Source organism: Diplotaxodon limnothrissa, linkage group LG17, assembly GCF_057381915.1.
Source record: "Diplotaxodon limnothrissa isolate DT_005_m linkage group LG17, D_limnothrissa_male_GT1.1, whole genome shotgun sequence".
In the NCBI taxonomy this organism is placed as follows: domain Eukaryota; kingdom Metazoa; phylum Chordata; class Actinopteri; order Cichliformes; family Cichlidae; genus Diplotaxodon; species Diplotaxodon limnothrissa.
In genome coordinates, this window is record NC_140612.1 from 16,287,623 (window position 1) to 16,306,549 (window position 18,927).

An 18,927-nucleotide genomic window follows, 5' to 3' on the forward strand; every position below is an offset into this window, starting at 1 on the left:
AATTTTACTGACCTCTGACACTGATGCTGAAGATTTTGACTTGGTACCCAAGGTCATTGGTCACGTTGACCTGGTATAACCCCGAGTCTTTGGCTGTGAGATTGACCAGTAGGAAAGTTCCATTAGTAGAATATAGCTCTGTGCCATTGGTCATTTTCTTGAGAATCACAGCTGACGGTGGGAAACTGATGGTTTGGCAGCAGACAGTGACATTTTGCCCCTCCTGGACCACTGTAGACGGCAGGATGTGGACTGTGGTGTTCCTCGGAGGAGCTGGATAAGAAAACAGATTAAAATTAGATCTTCCTTTTTGTTGTTGTCAATTTCAAAAAGCCTGTGATAATAAATAAAGACATAAATATCTTTATTGAAAGCAAGCAAAAAGAAACTGTACACATATTTACATATCATCTCTAATAACTCTGCAGATAATTCCACATCACACCAAGTGTGCAGCAGTACCACGGCGAGAGTTCGGAGGAGACTGAAGACTTTCTGGAAGAGTTCAGCCATATGGTGTCAGTCAGAAAGTCTCCGTTAACAAGTTGAGCAACATCTTTGCTTTCCACAAATCTCTAAGCTGAGTAGCTCTCACTGAGAGGAATGTTCACAGTCACTGAAAAGTCACTAACTCAGCTGACCCTGATAAGAGAATAAAATGCTGCTGAAAGCTGACAGTGAACATTATTGCATATAAGATTATTGAGCCATAGGTAGTGTTTATTTTTCAAGCTGGACTCTTGTAGTCACATGTTGATTAGTGCCATGGATGTTGGTAACTTGCTGGGAGAACAGCCACATTTTAAAATTTGGCAGCCATGAACTTGGGAGAGGTTTCTGGGTAGTTTTGTCACATGTTAGACAAAATTAGCTTCATATGTGAACAGATAGCAAGCCACATGTTGAAATATTTAAACTGTATATCAGGAGGTAGAATTCCCATGTCACAATAACCAAGGATAAGATGTGACAGGATACGACAGGATAGGATAGGGTTTGATATTATCACATGCCGTGATACACGCCTGCTTTTGGCAAATGGAAGATAACTGTATGGCAATTCCTGTTGGGATATGAGGTTGTATTGGGAGGCTTATACCATGTTGGGATTGTGAGAAGTGGTAGTTAAACGTTAAGAGGTAGTAGTCACATTTTAGGAAATGCTAGCTATAGGTCAAGATGGGGTAACCACATAATTGGAGATGGTTAGCACACAACGCCTTATTAGAAGTGGTGGCCACACATCAGCATGTCTAATTCACATGTTACATAACCACATGTCACAAAGCAGTAGCCATACAATGGGATGTGATTGGGCCATGAACTGTAAAACGCATCTGCAGAGTTGGCAGTTACATGTGACGTGTAGCCATGTGATGGAACGTGTTAACCACACGGAAAGACAATATAGCCACATGTTCCTGGATACTGAAAATCATTATGTCATTTGTTAGCCGCTTATTGCTGGGACAACATGGTCACACCTATGAATATCAAAGCCGTGTGTTTAAAAGCACAAAGCACGTGTTGAAATAAAAGTCATCGGTCATACTGAGATATTGTCCTGCAGCAGCCACATGCACATGGTAGTCACATTTTTAAAAAAAATCTGACAGCCATAGATTCAGATGTGTTGACGCTACACACTTGGTAGCTGCATGAACCAGGGGCCTTTTAGGCCAGGGTTGGCCTCAGGCTGAAGGTGGAGCAGACTGGGGCAGTTGATAAAAGCCTTTCTTCCTGGATCTCCTCACGTAGTCGAGGAACAGAGCGGAAGCTGCTAGAACCGTGGCGATGCAGACAGCTGGGATGATGATGACGCTGAAACTGGGTGGAAGCTTGGTACTTCTCTCTGCACAAGAAAATAGGGCAGTTTTGTGAAACTGTTTACAGAACTGCTGTGGGTAACATATGTTCAAATCAAACTTGAGCATTTTAACTTAAAGGGAATAATAAAATCCAAACTAATTTTACTGACCTCTGACACTGATGCTGAAGATTTTGACTTGGTACCCAAGGTCATTGGTCACGTTGACCTGGTATAACCCCGAGTCTTTGGCTGTGAGATTGACCAGTAGGAAAGTTCCATTAGTAGAATATAGCTCTGTGCCATTGGTCATTTTCTTGAGAATCACAGCTGACGGTGGGAAACTGATGGTTTGGCAGCAGACAGTGACATTTTGCCCCTCCTGGACCACTGTAGACGGCAGGATGTGGACTGTGGTGTTCCTCGGAGGAGCTGGATAAGAAAACAGATTAAAATTAGATCTTCCTTTTTGTTGTTGTCATTGTTGTTGTTGTTGTACAACTACTTTTGCAGGAAATGTGAAAAGACCCAACTGAGAAACTTGTCATTTTGGGGAGTTTAGCTTTGTTCTAACTAATATATTGTGTTCATACAATATATATTACAGTTTACAAATTACTAATAACATCGCTGTACTGATTGTACTTTTTGATTTTGTGGTTTGTAACTAACTGTAGCAACATCCTTGGTAAGATGCACATCCAGCTATAGCAAGGTACATTTGCATAGTACTTTCCCAGTCTTACTGTCCAATCAAAGCACTTTAGACCACAAGCAACTGATATCCATATACTCATAATGCACTTTATCCTATAAACTCTAAGAATACTATCTACCTCAAATCCCCATGCAACTCAGCATCTATAGCTATAGGTACAGTACTATCTTTAATGTAGTAAAATCATGCTTTGAGCATAAACCACAGTACACTTGGGCTACACTGTGTTGCTGGTTCTTATAGTTTATTCATCTGGTTTACAGTGTATTTTGCTGATTTTACAGTGCATTCTGTAGACGTCGCTGCAAGTTCATTCTCTGTTGATTTTCCAGAAACACTTCAGTCATAGTTTGACCAATTCAATTTTCAATTCAATTTTATTTATTTAGCATCAAATCACAACAACAATTGCCTCATATCTGTTTAAACTAACCCCGTCCTCTTTTAACATAAGGACGTGTAACCTGAATCTCAGTGGAAAGAGGGTCATACAGTGAACGTGAAAAGCGTGTGAAAGCAGCTCAGCCGAACCTGCTGACCTTCTGTCACACCTCTAACCAACACATCATCACCTGATAGCGGAGAGCCCTGCCACAGGAAAAACAAACAGTGCCAGTTTGATACTAAACATTCTTTCACGTTTTGCTTCTTTGCGTTTCATCATTTAGTAGGTCATCTACTCCTCACTGTTTCACCTACAGCTCATGGGGCCTTTTCTATAAATATGGTTATTTTTAACCAGTTGGGTTTAGAAGGCCCACGGACATAAATCTATTTTTATGCCTGTCACAACCTGGATCAGCTCTGACGCAAGAGCAGACAGAGAAGTTTTGAATGTTTGGTAAAGAAATGATCAGAATGTCTGCTTTCATAAGATTCACTTTTGCATTATTCAATGTATTTCAACCTCTTTCACTTGATGGCCCTCTTAGGAAAACCACAGCAGCAAAACGCTTTAACTTATACTGAGTTTTCATTCTTGAATGCATGGCGGCACTGAGCCTGGCAGCTAAAGTTCTGAACTAATGACTCCACTGTAATGCCGGAAGTTTATTTCTGTCTCTGGCTTCTGATTACAACTGTCAGAGAAAAAAACAAAAAGAAGCCCGTTATAATTATTATTAATGATCTGACCTTTGACAGTGATGGAGTGAGAAGCCACTTCAGATCCATACTTGTTGGATGCTTCACACCGGTAAAGGTCAGAGTGTTCCAGGAGGATGGGGGAGAAGGTGAAGGTCAGTGGTGATGAGGTGGCTGGTTTGATTCTTTGAAGCTCCATCCCGTTTCTGCTCAGCACCAGTGCTGGGGCCGGAGCTCCATCTGAGAGACAGCTAAAGGTCACGTGACGACCCTCCACCAGCTCCTCGTCTGGCCTAATTAGCAGTGATGTATTCCTCGGAGGATCTGAAAAAGAATTAGATCAGGAGTTTAATAAAGCTGGATCTGAAAAAAATGAGAGCTGCAGAAAAAACATAAAAACAAACACTTACAGTGGACCTGCAGATGGATGCTGGTCCTCTTGGGCCTCCACAAGTCTCCGCCTTCTTGCAGTAGGTCTGCGCTGCAGGTCAGCACCTGATGATCCTCGTCAACCCGGTGATGGAGACTAAAAGAGACGTTCTGTAAAACACTGGAGAAACTGAACGACTTTTCCGCCACCGTTTTGTTTCCCAAAAGCCACTGAATCCTCAGCTGATTAGCCCAGAATACATTAATGACATCACAGCGGAAGACTGCTTCTTCCCCCAGCAGGACAGGGCCAGGATTCTCCAGTACGGGATCAAATGGAAACGCTGGAGCGAGAGAGAGAGAGAAGTAAGTAGCTAATGATGATTCAGGAGTGTGAAAATATATAAATTGCGCCAATAAGAATCGGCTTCCAAAGATTTAAACATCAATTGATGGCTAATTATACATAAGAAACATTTTTCATCAAAGTCAACAGACATCAAAAGTAAAGTTTTTTAGGCTTTTCTGATATTTTGGAATTTAAAGCGGTGAATCATAGTTGGGATTCATGATCTGAAATTTTTAGATTCAAAACAGCCCCCCACCACAGAACTCTAAGACCACGAAAAAGACCTGCAAAATGTCAGTACTGATTCCAGCAGATTCAAGGACCCTGAATCCTAGCGAGACCCTTTCCTTCAATATATGCACGGCTTTTTAAAGAAACTGTTAAAGAAAATTGGACTGCTAATCTAACACAATTTCAACCAATAAAATATGTTCATCTAAAACCTCCTCATTCACCTCATCAAGAGCTCTTCAGGCCTAACAAAGCACCAAACGTCCTTAATATCCTATAAACTCACAGATCCCATTTAAAACCTTTGAAATGGGATCACTGAAATCTCAAAGCTTTAAAAACTCTTTAAAGAATACTAGATTCCCCTGAAAGACCTCAAAAACCTCTTTAAATGAACTTCTGAAACCTAAATGAGTCCTTTTATGATTCTCAAAAACAATTTTGGTTCCACTGAATCGTTTTCAACACCTGCAAAAGCAGGGAACACTGTAAACTCTGAAAATACAACAACCACTGGACTCTAAACTATGGAAGACGAACGAACTGCAACTATGGAAATTTCTTTTCCAGATTTCCGAGATCAAAGTAAGAACTCTGACTTTAAAAACCTAGTAACAAAGTATGAAAATATTTGGAACACACGAGGCATGCAACAAACAACTGCATCTCTAAAATCTTTGTCATTGAAAAGCAAGTTTAACAACTAGAATGTAAAAGTCCGTGAATGGAGAGCTGAGCAACCTTAAGTGACTTGGAAGACTTTCAGCAACTTGATGAGGATGGTTAAGTTATGGTCATTTTCCTGCTTCTTGTCCAGTGCTGTAACGAGGTCATGCACTCTAACAGATATTCCAAGTGTGGATGTAACTGTCAGAAACACTGAGTCCTCGCCTCCTTTCTGTGTGGGAGGATTTTGCATGTTTTCAGTCTTTGTTGAAGTGGTAGGGGGGTAAAGATGAGTGCATGGGCGAGTGTTTGGCTTCTTTCCCCCATGTTGTCATTTCCTGGCAGCGTTGGAGTTCATCTTCTTCAGCTCAGATCTGACGGTCAACAAACCTTTTAAAATGAGCCTCTGTTTGTGGCTCTCAGATCACGAGCGTGTTAGTAATTGTTAGTCACTGCAGTTTCTCTTGGAGCTGCTTTTTAGCTCTGATGTGATCCGGTGAAACACAGTTATTTGTTTTATAAAAACACACTGACTTTGGAGAAAAATCTAGAAAGCCTGATCTAGGTTAACTGATCAGTCATGAAAACGGCGATGTTTGTCGGGGCATGGTCTGCTTTTTATCGCCAAACCAGTGAAAGCAGTGGTGTGCAGCTCTACCCCCACACTGATGAGCAGCTCGGCGTCAGGACATCTGTGCAAACATTACTAAGCCTCATGTCTGTTATGAGCAGTTCATCTTTTGATTGCACCTCTGAGATTATTGAATGTCTGACTCCTGTTGTGTGAGACTGCTGGGAATAAAACTGACAAACATCGCATTATCTTGTGTTTTAGAAGTTCTTTCCTGCTTGTGCTGTTCTGCTTTACTTGTAAAGGTTTCGCTTCAAGTTTTTAGTACATAAAACTCTTAAAATATGAGGACACAAGTCAGACACTAAACAGTGTAAAAAAAAAAACACCCAAAAACAACAACAAATCCTTTTCGTTTATCTTTAAATTCCTCTAACTTCCTCTTTTCCTCTCATTGTTAATCTGATAATTAACAATTATTAAAGAGTCTTTATCATATATTTTGCAGTACAATTCCTACTGTCAGTGACCCGGTGTTTATGTTTTTGGACTGTGCAATAGGATATTCTAAATTACATTAGATTCTCTGAGGGGTTTATGTTTAGTTTGCCTGTGCTTTAGTGTTCTTATTAGATCCTCTGGCTTCTGCTTAGTATCTAGATCTTCCTCCCCTCAGCGTCTGATCGCCTCCTGTGGTTAGTTTGTCTCGTCTTCCCAGTCACCATGTCAAGCTTGCGTGTCATGAGTCTGTCAGTGTTCCTGTTTCTTTTTGATAGTCCTTGTCCTCTGTTCGGTTTATCTAGCTTTGCTTCCCCTTTGTCTCGTTATGTCAGATTAGGTCCAACTGTGTCTCCCTCCAGTTGCGGTTCCCTCGTTACCCTCCGTGTACATATTGTGTGTATTGTTCCTCGTCGGGTTGTCTGTGTGGCAAGCGTCAAGTCAGGTATTTCATGTTTAAGTGTTCCTGGTTGACGTTTTCACGTCCCTGTTCATGTTTCATGCCTTAGGTTCCCAGTTCATCCTGTTTTCAGAGTCATGAATTCAGGTTTTAGTTGCTTTTCCCAGTTGAGGTTTTGTTAGGTTAGTTGTTGTGTCTCATTTGTTTGTTGCTCAGTTTTTCAGCCATCAATAAAGGCTCGCTTTTAGTTTAAGCTTAGTTCTGTCTCTGGTGTCTTCATTTGGGTCCACTCTCCACTCGACACCTACTGCAATCTCTAAATGGTTTGAGAGGATTCTTCAAATGAACATGAAAATCTACTTAATAGGTTTAATAGGTGTGATTTGAAACCAAATAAAGTGGCAGTGCGGGACTAACTGCTATCAGGTGTGTCAGACTCACAATAGACATGGACTTGAATGTTTCTGCTCCTGTTGACGGTCTCGCACTGAGCCTGACAGCTGTATTCACCCCGATCCTGGAGATCCAGGTCCTGCAGATGGAGCACAGAGAGTCCGTCCTGCGGCCAGGTTGTCTGGAGGACAGTCTGGTTCTGGTCTTTCCTCAACCAGGTGAGGAGGATGGGGGTGTGCAGACAGCCGGAGGCCTTGCAGCTCAGACTCAGAGCTGAACCTCTCGCTGCAGAGACCTGAGGACTCGCCTCAACCTGTAGAGGGTGAGCTGGAGGAACACAGACATCTTACTGATCCTGCATGTTCACACTGAAAGCAGTTATTCTAATCTTGTCTGTGAAGGCTCTTTTACAGGAGAGGTTTTTTTTTAACCCTCACACCATTAACTTGAATAGTTTTTCTCTCACTTTAAACATGGATCCAAACTAATCTGCAAAGTGGTTAAACTGGGTCTGGTCCATTGTAGCTTAATCAATAATTATAGCTAAGCCTCCACTTTACTACAGAGGTTCCTTTCTCTGTGGCTGCAGGGCTATGAGATCAAACTCAAGAAATGTTTTGATAAGAAATGTAACACTTCTCATTACTGTTCCTACTACTACACCCTCATGTTGGAGGAACGAGACACTTGACCTGCACCTGAAAAATTACAAATGAAATTGATGACTATATCAATTGTATTGCAAGATAGATATTGTGACATCTATGATGCTTTATGTCTGCAATAATCTGGTGTGACATCTGAGGAAGAATATTCACAGCAGGTTGAAGGATCAGGAAATGGGATTAGAGACGTCCATCACAACACATGATGGTCATTTAGGAGTACCTTCACATGAGGTACTTTCATTAATTTCATTTCATATTAAAATTTGAGAGTTTTTCTGAGATCACCTTGTAAGATACAAACTGGAGGAAAGACTACCTCTGACAGTGATGGAGCTGGAGGCCAGCTGGGATCCGTACAGATTAGAGGCATCACACTGGTAGACGTCAGAGTGTTCGAGCAGGGCGGAAGACAGGTTGAAGATTATCGTGGACGCTCTGTCAACGCTTTGAAGCTCTGTCCCATTCCTGCTCAGCACCAGTCTGGGGAGTGGAGCACCCTCTGAGCTACAGACAAAAGTTACCTGCTGACCCTCCACCACCTCCTCACCCGGAATTACAGAGAGGGAGGTGTTAGTGGGTGGACCTGTTAGGGAGACACAAGGGATACAACTGACTCATTGAAACTAAAGGAAGTGCACATACTAAGAGTGAAACAGGACCATCACTCACTGTGAACCGTGACGTCCACGGCGCTACTGTGGGTTCCTTCCGTGTTTCGCGCATCACACTCGTACCGTCCAGCCTCAGACACTTCCACCGCTGTGAAGTTGAGCTGACCGCCTTGACCGCGTTGCAGAGTTCGGCCATCTGCTGTTCTGAAACTCCAGGTGATGGTCGGCTCAGGATTTCCCTCTGCCAAACAGGTGAGAGTGAGCGGAGAGCCGGCCATAACTTCCTTAGACTCCAACTTCTTCACGACAGGAGCATCTGGAGACAGAGAAGTCGGGTTTATGAGGACACGGACAACAAGACTCAGACGTGAGGACTCAGAACCAAACCCAGACTCACATAAGACATTTATTGGCACTGCGCTTTCTCTGGTCTTCTTGTTATCTGGCAGGTCCTTCAGCTTCAGTGTGACCCTACAGGTGATATTTCTTCCCTGATCCATGTTTTCAGCTGTGAAGTTGTAGTCAGACTGGACTGCCCCGGATTCACCATCTTGCACTGTGGTCTGCAGGATAGTGTTCCCACTGTGCCAAGTGATGTTCACCTCCTCATCAGGATATATGTTAAATGCCTTGCAGGTCAGGGTGGACTTTACCCCCAGTTTGACATTATCCTGGCCTGTGATGACAGGGTCCGACGGGAAGGCTAGAACAGCAGAGACACAGAGGGCAGGCATTAATTCTTATAACAACAACAGTCTAATAGTAAATAAAAACGGTGCAATTCTACTTGTAGCACCTTAGGTTTGGTTCCAATGTGGGTTTTGTGTCTGGATAATTCATAAGCACACAGTTTTTTTAATGCTAACTTCTCTGCGTGGATGCTGGTGAGGCATGAAGGTAACGCCACTTTGACAGACAGGGGCCCCGACACAGACAGCCAGCTGGTGACTGATTAGGCTGATTCTGGTGTCCACAATGATTCAGAGTGAGGCGGATTACATTGTACTTGCTACAGTGGATTTTTGTTTGCTGTAGTAGAATTAAAGTGATGCACTAGAAAAGCATATTTCTGGGAGAGAATGAAAGCCCCTAAAGTCTTTTGCAGGACTTAAAAGCCAAGATTTGTTCACCTTTTCGCTTGATTTTGGTAACCAAAACGGCTCGGTATAGTGTGGAAAGGATCGCGGTTTGGATTAGAATGGACCCTTTCACAAATCTAACTACGTATCACAAGGTCAAACTTCTTCGTCTTCCTCTGTGATGTGAGCCTTGGGAGGGTCGGAAGTAATCTAATGGATTACCCTGCACTTTGAAAAATTATCCTAAAGTGACAGCAAGTGTTTTAAAATAAAGTAAACGTGGTTATGAAAGATGAAGGCGTAGGATATTAGAGGAGGAAACAGTATTTGGTGATGCAAGGTTCTTAGACCTCTGTTTCTCAGCAAAAGGTTTTCATCCACATTCCTGTGATTCCTAATCACACTCTGCACTTCGATCTCATCTTGATCTTAGATTTAAAATCTACTTTATGTGTACAGAGGCAAAATTACAAAAGTGCACTAAACTCGTGTTGTTTTAAATAGAGCAATAACAAAATATATAACATAACGTTTCAAATGTATGCTGCATTTCAGTGGTAACTCACAGTAAACCTGCACCGAGCGTTTCGCTTGTTTCCTGTCTCCATTGCAGCTGACCGTACACAGTATCGCTTCATCATGCTCCATCTTTACACGCTCAAAGGTCAACACAGAACAAGTTTGGTTGGTGCTGATGGACCCGCTCAGAGGCCGGTCCCCCAGAATGGACCAGGAAACACTTGGCGTTGTGGTACAGCCCTGAAACAAGCAGACCAGCTGCTGACGCTCACCCAGACCGAACAGAGCGGTTTCAGGAGTTATGTCCACCCGTAGAGCCAAAATGTACTTCGATGACATCAGGAGCACAGCTGTGGACGGAAACAACAAAAATTATACAAAGCAACAACATCGCTGGGCCAGGTTCCAGAAAACAGGTTTAGTGAAAAGTTAGTTTGTTAACCTTGAGTTGAACCTCAGGTAAACTTTGCCTCAAATACAGATGATGTATGAATGAGGCTGATGAATATATAGCGCCAAATCACAATAACAGTTGCCTCAAGGTGCTTTATATTGTAAAGTAAAGATGCTGCAATAATACAAAAAGGGGGGGGGGGACTCAATAATTAGACGACTTGTGGGGAGGAAGAGAGGACAAAAGACATTGTAAGAGAGCCAGAGACTTTTAATAACTAATGATTAAATGTAAAATGGTGTATAAACACACTGAGTGAAAAAAGGTGACCGAAGAAGAAATATCATGGGAAGCCCCCAGCAAGCCTAGACCCATTGCATCATAACTAAGGGAGGATTCAGAATCACCAGAATTCTTAAGACTAATCTTAAAAGTAGAGTGAGGGCCTGTCTCCCGAATCAAAACTGGGAGTTGGTTCCACAGAAGGGGGGCCTGAAATCTGAAGGCTCTGCCTCCCATTCTACTTTTAATTTACTCTGGGAACCACAAGTAAGCCTGCAGTGTGAGAACAAAGTGCTCTAATGTGGTGATATGGTACTATAAGGTCATTAAGATAAGATGAGGCCTGATTATTTAAGACCTTGTACGTGAGGAGCAGGACTTTAAATTTGATTCTGGATTTAACAGGAAGCCAATGAAGGGAAGCCAATACAGGAGAAATATGCTCTCTCTTTCTAGTCCCTGTCAGTGCTCTTGTTGCAGCATTTTGGATCAACTGAAAGCTCTTCAGGGAGTTTTAAAACATTCCGATAATAAGGAATTACAGTAGTTCCAGCTAAAAGTAATAAATTCACAAACTAGTTTTTCAGCATCACTCTGAGACAGGATGTTTCTAATTTTAGAGATGTTGTGCAAATGGAAAAAAGCAGTCATACATATTTGATTAATATGTGCATTGAAGGACATGTCCTGGTCAAAAATGACAGATAAAGTTGAGTGTCATCTGCATAGCAGTGAAAATGTTATTGCTATGCTCTCTAATGATACTGCCTAAAGGAAGCATGTATAACAAAACTGGTCCTGGCACAGAACCCTGTGGAACTCCGTAATTAACCTCAGTGTGTGAAGAGGACTCTCCATTTACATGAACAAATTGGAGTCTTTTAGACTACAATTTGTTCATGTAAATGACTACACCTACAGCATGCTCTAATCGCTGTAATAAAATATTATGGTCAACAGTATCGAACGCTGCACTGAGGTCTAGCAGGACAAGCACAGAGGTGAGTCCACTGTGAGAGGCCATCAGAAGATCATTTGTAACCTTCACTAAAGCTGTTTCTGTGATGAGCTCTGAAACACTTCAAATAAACCATTCCTCTGCAGACGTTCAGTTATCTGTTCAACAACTACTTTGTCAAGAATTTTAAGAGAAAAGGAAGGTTATCCACGTGGATGGAAATGTATCAGCACCTGATGTTCTTGTGTGTCTACCAAGCAATAACCTGTGGGACTAAACAATTTAGCCAGTGTAGAAGAGACAAAAACTATAGTTCATCTGTGCTATCATGTTCAAATGTCCACGTTTACAACATTAAAAGCACATTTACAGTTTGGTACAAATAAACAGTTTTGGTTTCTGTTGAGCTTCCACCTTCATAAAAACTTTATGATAGCTCATGTTTTTAGAACTCATTCATTTGGATACTGGCGAGACTTAAATTACGGGTGTAGTTGCTTTGATTGCAGCCTCGCCTTGTAAACTGTGCTGGACCTCTCCATCGTTTCTGTGGTACATTTTGGAATATTTAATGGATTGTGAGATAAAAATTACAAAATAGTCAATAAAAAGGAGAGCCCAAATTCAGTACGTGGAAATAGAAGAACTGAGGTGGCCAGGTGTCAGTCTAAGCAGCCACGGCCTGCCCCCACTATCAGTGCAGTTGTTATGAAGGGGAACAGCTTAATTTGTACCATACTGGAAAGACACTTTTTAATTCTGTGAAGCTGCACGTTTTAACCTGAGACTGACCCACTTTTAGAACCATCCACGAGTGGCCATTAGAGGATTTGGAGTTTCTGGCATTTTTATGTTGTCACTCCGGTTTCCAAATGTTGGGGTTTTTTGGTTTTTGTTTTTTTAGTAGGTTTGTTTTTTTGTTTGTTTTGATTGAGTTACACCAAAACATAAAAGAGTTTACTGTAAATTGCAAAGGAAATGAAACATTTCATATTTTCATGAAGTTGAATGTGGCTTTTAATGTGAGTTTTCGAATTTTCCTCATATATTACGCATGTTTCTACTTTTTATTCTTTATTTGCGCTATACTAACCACATGCACAAAAGCTGATGAAAAAACGAGAAAATGACGAACGAAATCTCAAATGAAAATTCAGAGGTTACAATAACCCCCACCCCAAAAAATCTCTCTACGTGTAAAAGACATCATATAACAGCCAGATTTATCAGAAGGAAGGACATTTACCTGAGATGAGCTGAACAAAGAGTCTGCGGACACACAGAAGATCCATCTTCTCTGCTGAGGCTACAAACACGCTGATGGATGGATGGATGGATGGATGGATGATGGGCGGATGGATGGGTTCGTGAACAAACAGAGCAGCGTCTCGTTTCTCGGAGTTTCGGGATCTGAAGCAGAAAATCCGGCAATGATGAATCACTGAGGGTCTCTGAAGCCCTAAACAGGGCTGATGAAGCAAACGCCCCCTCCCGTCATCCAGCTCCAAGCGCCTGTGTGTGCACGCGCGGGCAACAGCGCCCTCTGCGGGACACGCGGTGAGCGGGAAAACTTCACCGTCGCTTTGTGCTGTGTTCACTGCTCCTCGGCCTTTCCTCACGTTCTCTTTTCAACATCCTGTCGCCTTTTCTTTCTCCTCGTGTCTGTGCACTACACGTTTCCAGCTTTTTCTCTGTCATGCTCCTGTTAAATTTAGTTATTCTCTACATGTGATATTCCTCGTTTCACACCTGGGTTTCTCTATTTATGTGAATCTGATGTTTTTTCAACGATCTTTTTCAGTGACATTAAATCACCCACAAGACAGAAGCGTCACAGGCAGTGGTTATAGTAAGAAGGACAAATCAGCATTTTTCTTGGACTCCCAGCAGGAACTTTGTGTCCTGTGAGGGAAATTCCTAGGGCTGAATCCCAAAAAGAAGAAAACATGCCGTATGTTTTCTGGTATTATTGGGCTGACTAAAAGCTGGGACTAACACCTTTTAACAAAACGTGAACATGAATTCACTTCAATGCTGCCTTCTCACTTAGATACATTTAAAGTCAAATATTTCCTTTTGCTGTCAGTGAGCTGATGAAGCAGCAGCAGACATGCTGAATCACATTAAGGAGTAAATGAGCTGAATACAGTGAAGCTGTCACTGTGGGGCCTCTGACTGATTGAATGATCTGGAGACTGAGTGATAACAGCCTGAGTGATTTACAGCCTCTGTGATTTAGTATTGATTAGTTTGATGAGGATTCAGACTAATCAGTCCTTTTCCTGATGAAGTCAGAGGTCTGGACAGCCCCCCACCCCAGGCTCTGAGATATCTGACCTCTGATTTACTGAATCATTACTTCTGTTATTTGTGTTGCACTTTTCCTTTCTTTGGTCGTTCATCCCACACTAGTCTTGGACTTGGGACAGCTTCTTCTATGCTGGATTTGGCTTTTGTTTGTATACATGTGTGTTTTACACTTGAACTAATGTTGTAGAGAATCAGGTTGGTCATGTCCAGAAAAGTTTATTCTCAAATGCAGCACACAACAGGATACGGTGAGCTGCAGACACAGCGGCACGGCTCAGGTGAAAGCGCTGCTTGGACCGAGTGCAGAAGAGGGGGAGCACACGTGCGAGCACTGCAGGACGTTTTTGTCCCTGAACTTGAAAAACATCTTTGCACTCAGGAGGTGGCACCTCAGAGTCTTAACATCTGACATGCACCTCCACTGGGAGAGAGCCACAAAACTTAAGGGTTAAACGAAGCTTTAAGACTGGTTCGATTTTGGGTCTGACCTGGACTTGTCCTGTTCCAGACTTTTCCAAACCACACTCTGGTAGCATCAACAGATCAAGAACAAACTCAGAGTTGGAGGAATTGTTTTATTTCCTGTTATTGCTCAGACAGAAATTCTGCTAAAAGACAAAAAAACTACAATGTTTTTTAAACGTTCCCTCAGTAAAACACTTGAGTAAGACATTAAATACACATCAGACATCCATTTCCACTTCTTCATAACAGCAACAAGTTGTGCAAAAATAAAAACCTTCTGTGCATTGCTTATATTTGCAGTGCTTAACAAATGTATCAGACCACCATCTAGTGCACGTTTTGTCACAGTCGACCTAACTCTGACCAAGCTCTATAAAGAAAATCTTATTTTTAATGTTGTAAAATATCATTAATGTTGTTATCCATGACTTTTCACGTTTTCTGCTTTACAAAAAAAAAAAAAAAAGCAGAAAACAGTAAAGCACATAATTATTCCCACGTCTCTCTTAGAAATGAGATTAATAAAATTACCTTTTGATCCAGATGCCAAATTACACTTATTTATATGCATTTGCAAACAGAAAAATTAGTTTCGTTTCAGTGGTTGGACGTTACGTTCGATTCACAGTCCACTGTCCTGGATCAAGTTTGGGTATAAAAACTTCAGGGAATTCAGTAATTTTCAGTTTTAAACAAGTTTGTGAAAAACTTCTGAAATATTTGTTCTCGTGTAAAACCGGTGGTCTCATAAATTTGTTCAGAACTGTATGTGACTTTCATCCATGAGATATTTAAGGCACTTCACGTCAGTTTAGTTAAACCATCATGTGACCGAGGGACATCACCATCGAATAAAGATTTCAGAACGAGTGATTTCTCTGGGTTGGTAGCTGGAGATTTGATTTTATTTGCCCACGATAATGTTAAAGACCCAGGAATCTGCCACAAATGACATATAAACTCATTTCTTACACACACCATGAGTGCAAAGGAAGACAACACTGTGCTGATGTCGTCATCAAGCGTTTAAAGCTTCAGGAAAGTTACACAGGGAATTGTTTTATCCAGCACAGCGTGACCTGTATTTTACAGCAGGCTAAAAGCAGCAGTAAGGTGAAGCACATTAGTCAGCTGATGTGGTCTCACGTTCAGTCCTCTGCACACAGATAGAAATGACATGGTGCAATGACACCTTCTCACTCCTGTCTGTGGCTTAAGTTGTTAATCTATGCACAATCCAAATTACAGAGACACTGTTAGGACTCTGGAAATGTAAATAAAGACTCAATGCAATGATTTGCAGTGCTGCGCAGCTACAACCCTCTGTCAGACAAGAAAGGCACAACATTCCTCTCCCAGAGGAGAGAGGAGTGCTGTTGGAAGCAGAGGGAATGCTGCACTGTGGGAAATGTGAAAGTGTCCCACTCTTTCTGACACTGCTCATATTTTTCTTAAATGGCACATTTTCTCAGCTCATGTTCTCAGACATGTTTTCTGTGTTATAATGAGAATAAAGAATGTTTACCACATTTGCAAATCCTTGTATTGTATTTATTTACATTTTACACAGGAGTCCAACTTTTGGGTTTTTGCAGGTTTAAATTAAAATAAAATCCTGAGGTGCTAGAAAAGGTTCTATGTTTCATAAACCTTTAAAAAGTCACGGGGGCTTCCGGAGGTAAAAGGTGTTCTAATCTAGAGGCTCATTCTCGGAGGACGTACCAGCAGAGAAAGTAAGTTTAACTTCCTGTTTCCTAGAGAAAGTTCCTGTGGCGATAACCTTTAGAATAATACAGAACACTTATTTTCCACATAAAACAACACAGAAGATCACAGTCATTCCTAAAAAGAGGACTCTACGGGCCACATAAACACACGAATCCCTTTTCAGACTGACACCGTTAGCTAAACACAAAGTGCTTCCTGATGCTACTCACAGCAACAAGTGCTTCTAGTGTAAAGAGCATGTCTGCTGTCCACATGGCTAAAACTAACCCTGATCCCACAGCTTAAACTCATTACTATACAACCACATGCTTCACTGCCTGCTAATCATTTTCCATTTACTGTTCATCTCCTTCAAATTGTTTCCCTTCCAGCTCTACTGGTTAGACTGTATATAAAAGATGGCAGCCAAAATATCAGAAATCTGGCCTTGAATTAACTTCTTGTTGTTCTAAACTGTACTGAAGTGGAAATGGTTCCTTGTTACCAAACTTTTAATTCAGTCTGACAAATTCATTCAGAGAGGTGAGGTTTCATTTTACAATCACGACGCTAAAAAACTAAACTGGTTCTTTAAGACAACGCACACATTCACACCCATTCTCACTTTAACACCCTGAGCTTAGTTAATGACATTCTGTTTTTGGGTCCCTTATTCTTCTGCTATTAATAATGGTATTCCTTTAGATTAAATTAGACACACAAACACAAAAAAAGAGGGCTGATCGTCACATCAACCAAACAATATGCTGTTTAACCTATCAGAAGCCGGACGGAAATACTGTAACCATGATGACAGAGCAAATTGTCATCAGCTGATCCCTCACTTTACCAAAAAGTTACACTGATCATTAAAACAAAAATACAACTTTCTGTCACAAATATAAAATATATATTTTCCATGTAAATATATCTTCATGTGTGCGGACTATTTATTTACAGACAGCTCATTTACACAGTCTGACGAGCAAGCAGCCATCACCTCACAGGAGATTCAGTCCTGACAGAGAAAACATCTGAAGGTTCCCTCTGAACATCCAATTTAGGAGCCGGGTTGTGGAGAGAAAAAATAAAAGAAAAATGTCTTCAGGTCAGTCGGGTATTTTTAGTACTGGATGTACTCGGACTGAAGAGACTGAAAGAGAAAACAAACAGTGTGATTAACTTTAGGGCAAATGTGATCCCTGCATTTCCTGTGGGGGGACGATGTGGGAAAAGGAAATTCCAGATGAACTGACATCCATGAAATCAACTATAACAACCAGGGCTTATCTAAAACTTTTGTCCTATGCACGGTTGTTCATCATGATATTTACAATCTATATTGATCATAAACATCATGGCCACCTTAAAAGTCTGTACAAGAAAATTCAGAGTTCTTTCTAAAGTCATAGCTGAAAACATGAAAAGCTCTACAGTACTCTGGAGCTGGTTCATGTCACAAGCACCAACATAAATGTAGCTGGGAATGACATAGGAATTTTCTGATTGTGTAAAACTAAAATAAGCACACAGGTGTCTAAACAGAGTTGTATCTACAGTGTCTTTGTGTGTTGCTCCCTGCAGACCATTTGCACTGTGCCTCTGCAGACATGCCCACATTTTTACAGCAAACACTGCTGCTCAGTTTTTCATTATTCCGAAAGCTCATTTTACACAATTGACAACGTTTTTCATCAGAAATATATGATGACAACATTTCTCTGTGCTGTGGCTAACATATATAGTCTCTGTCACAGTAGCATTGCATTGTCCATGTATGCCTACATGTATGCTAAAGCCCTCACAAATACCTTGACTAAGCAGCAATTTTATGAACCGTTCAGAAACCAAGCTGTACGCACAGTGCATGCTGCAAAAAACGAAGTGAACCCTTAAATTTACTAACTCGTACAACCTCTGTTAGCATCTCCATCAGATGCTTCCTGTAGCTGATTATAGTGCTTGCAAAGTCATGAGGAGGAATTCTGGGCCATTTCCTGCTATTTCCTACAACTGTTTCAGTTCATCAATAGTTGGCAATGTCTTGATTAGTAAGCCTTCTTAGGACTCAATAAGTAGGAGGTCAGCACTGTGACCTCCCACTGCTCCAAAACATTCATTTTTGCTGGTTCAACTGTTCTTAATTTCCCTAACATGTCAGCATGTTAGGGAAATTAGCTTGTAAACTGCTGACTTGGCATTTTCCCCTAAAATTCCTGGATCCAGTTTTAAATGACTTGTTCACTCAGGCTCTGAGGTAACAAACGCTTTACAGGAGGGACAAGGTCTTGTGTTTTATGTGCAGAGCCTTAGGAGTTTGTGATCACACCTCATGAGGTCACATTTCTATTCTAGAAATCAGATTCATGTCAGCTGACTGGCTGCGCCGTTCTAGCAGCTTTATTTTCTTCTCTGAAACCAGCTCAGAGTTTTGTTGCCTGTGCGCTTGGGATCGCTGTCTTGCTGAAATGTCCACCATTGTTTCATCTTCATCATCCTGGCAGCAGATTTTTATCAAAAATGTCTTGGTACATTTTTCCACTCATTCTTCCTTCAAATTATATGAAAACTGCCACTGCCGTATACTTAAAAGCCCCACACCATGATGTCCCCACCTTCAAACTTCACTGTTGTCTTTGGGGTGATATGCAGCGGCTTTTGGCCTCCAAACATGGTGTGTGTTATGGCATTCAAAGAGTTCAGTTTTGGTCTCATCTGACCAGAATATGTTAGGGCTCTTTGACAACAGAATTTTTTTCCCCTCCTCTGTCTGAAATCTTGCAGAGGCCACCCGGTCGTGGTTAGTTTATTGTGTAATGATGTTCTTTCTACTTCAGCAGTGCTCAGTG

The 18,927-nt window shown here is 41.5% G+C and overlaps 2 protein-coding genes across 2 annotated transcripts in view; both read right to left on the reverse strand.

The window, feature by feature from the left end:
* Positions 1 to 468: 468 nt before the first annotated feature.
* Positions 469 to 12,998, reverse strand: vcam1b (vascular cell adhesion molecule 1b). The gene is made up of 10 exons (XM_085375933.1): positions 12,843 to 12,998; positions 10,010 to 10,312; positions 8,762 to 9,067; positions 8,423 to 8,680; positions 8,070 to 8,336; positions 7,134 to 7,412; positions 4,019 to 4,321; positions 3,660 to 3,932; positions 1,979 to 2,239; positions 469 to 1,852 (listed from the first exon to the last, which is right to left on the reverse strand). The coding sequence occupies exons 1-10, from the start codon at positions 12,886 to 12,888 to the stop codon at positions 1,692 to 1,694; spliced, it is 2,457 nt and encodes an 818-aa protein (XP_085232059.1). The 5' UTR covers positions 12,889 to 12,998; the 3' UTR covers positions 469 to 1,691.
* A 3,852-nt stretch (positions 12,999 to 16,850) lies between these two features.
* The window catches only part of cdc14ab (cell division cycle 14Ab), a 28,496-nt gene continuing 26,419 nt past the window's right edge, over positions 16,851 to 18,927 (reverse strand). Inside the window, exon 16 of the mRNA XM_085375503.1 lies at positions 16,851 to 17,231. Coding sequence (XP_085231629.1) covers positions 17,202 to 17,231 — 30 coding nt within the window. The 3' untranslated portion in view covers positions 16,851 to 17,201. The remainder of the gene's footprint in view (positions 17,232 to 18,927) is intronic.

What these genes read in the sequence shown, in the direction of transcription:
- vcam1b (XM_085375933.1), bottom strand. Translation starts at nt 12,888, where the DNA reads ATGGATCTTCTGTGTGTCCGCAGACTCTTTGTTCAGCTCATCTCAG. An exon ending in CGTGGACGTCACGGTTCACA is followed by an intron (nt 8,337 to 8,422) that starts GTGAGTGATGGT and finishes TCTCCCTAACAG; the next exon opens with GTCCACCCACTAACACCTCC. An exon ending in CTTCAGCATCAGTGTCAGAG is followed by an intron (nt 1,853 to 1,978) that starts GTCAGTAAAATT and finishes TTTCTTGTGCAG; the next exon opens with AGAGAAGTACCAAGCTTCCA.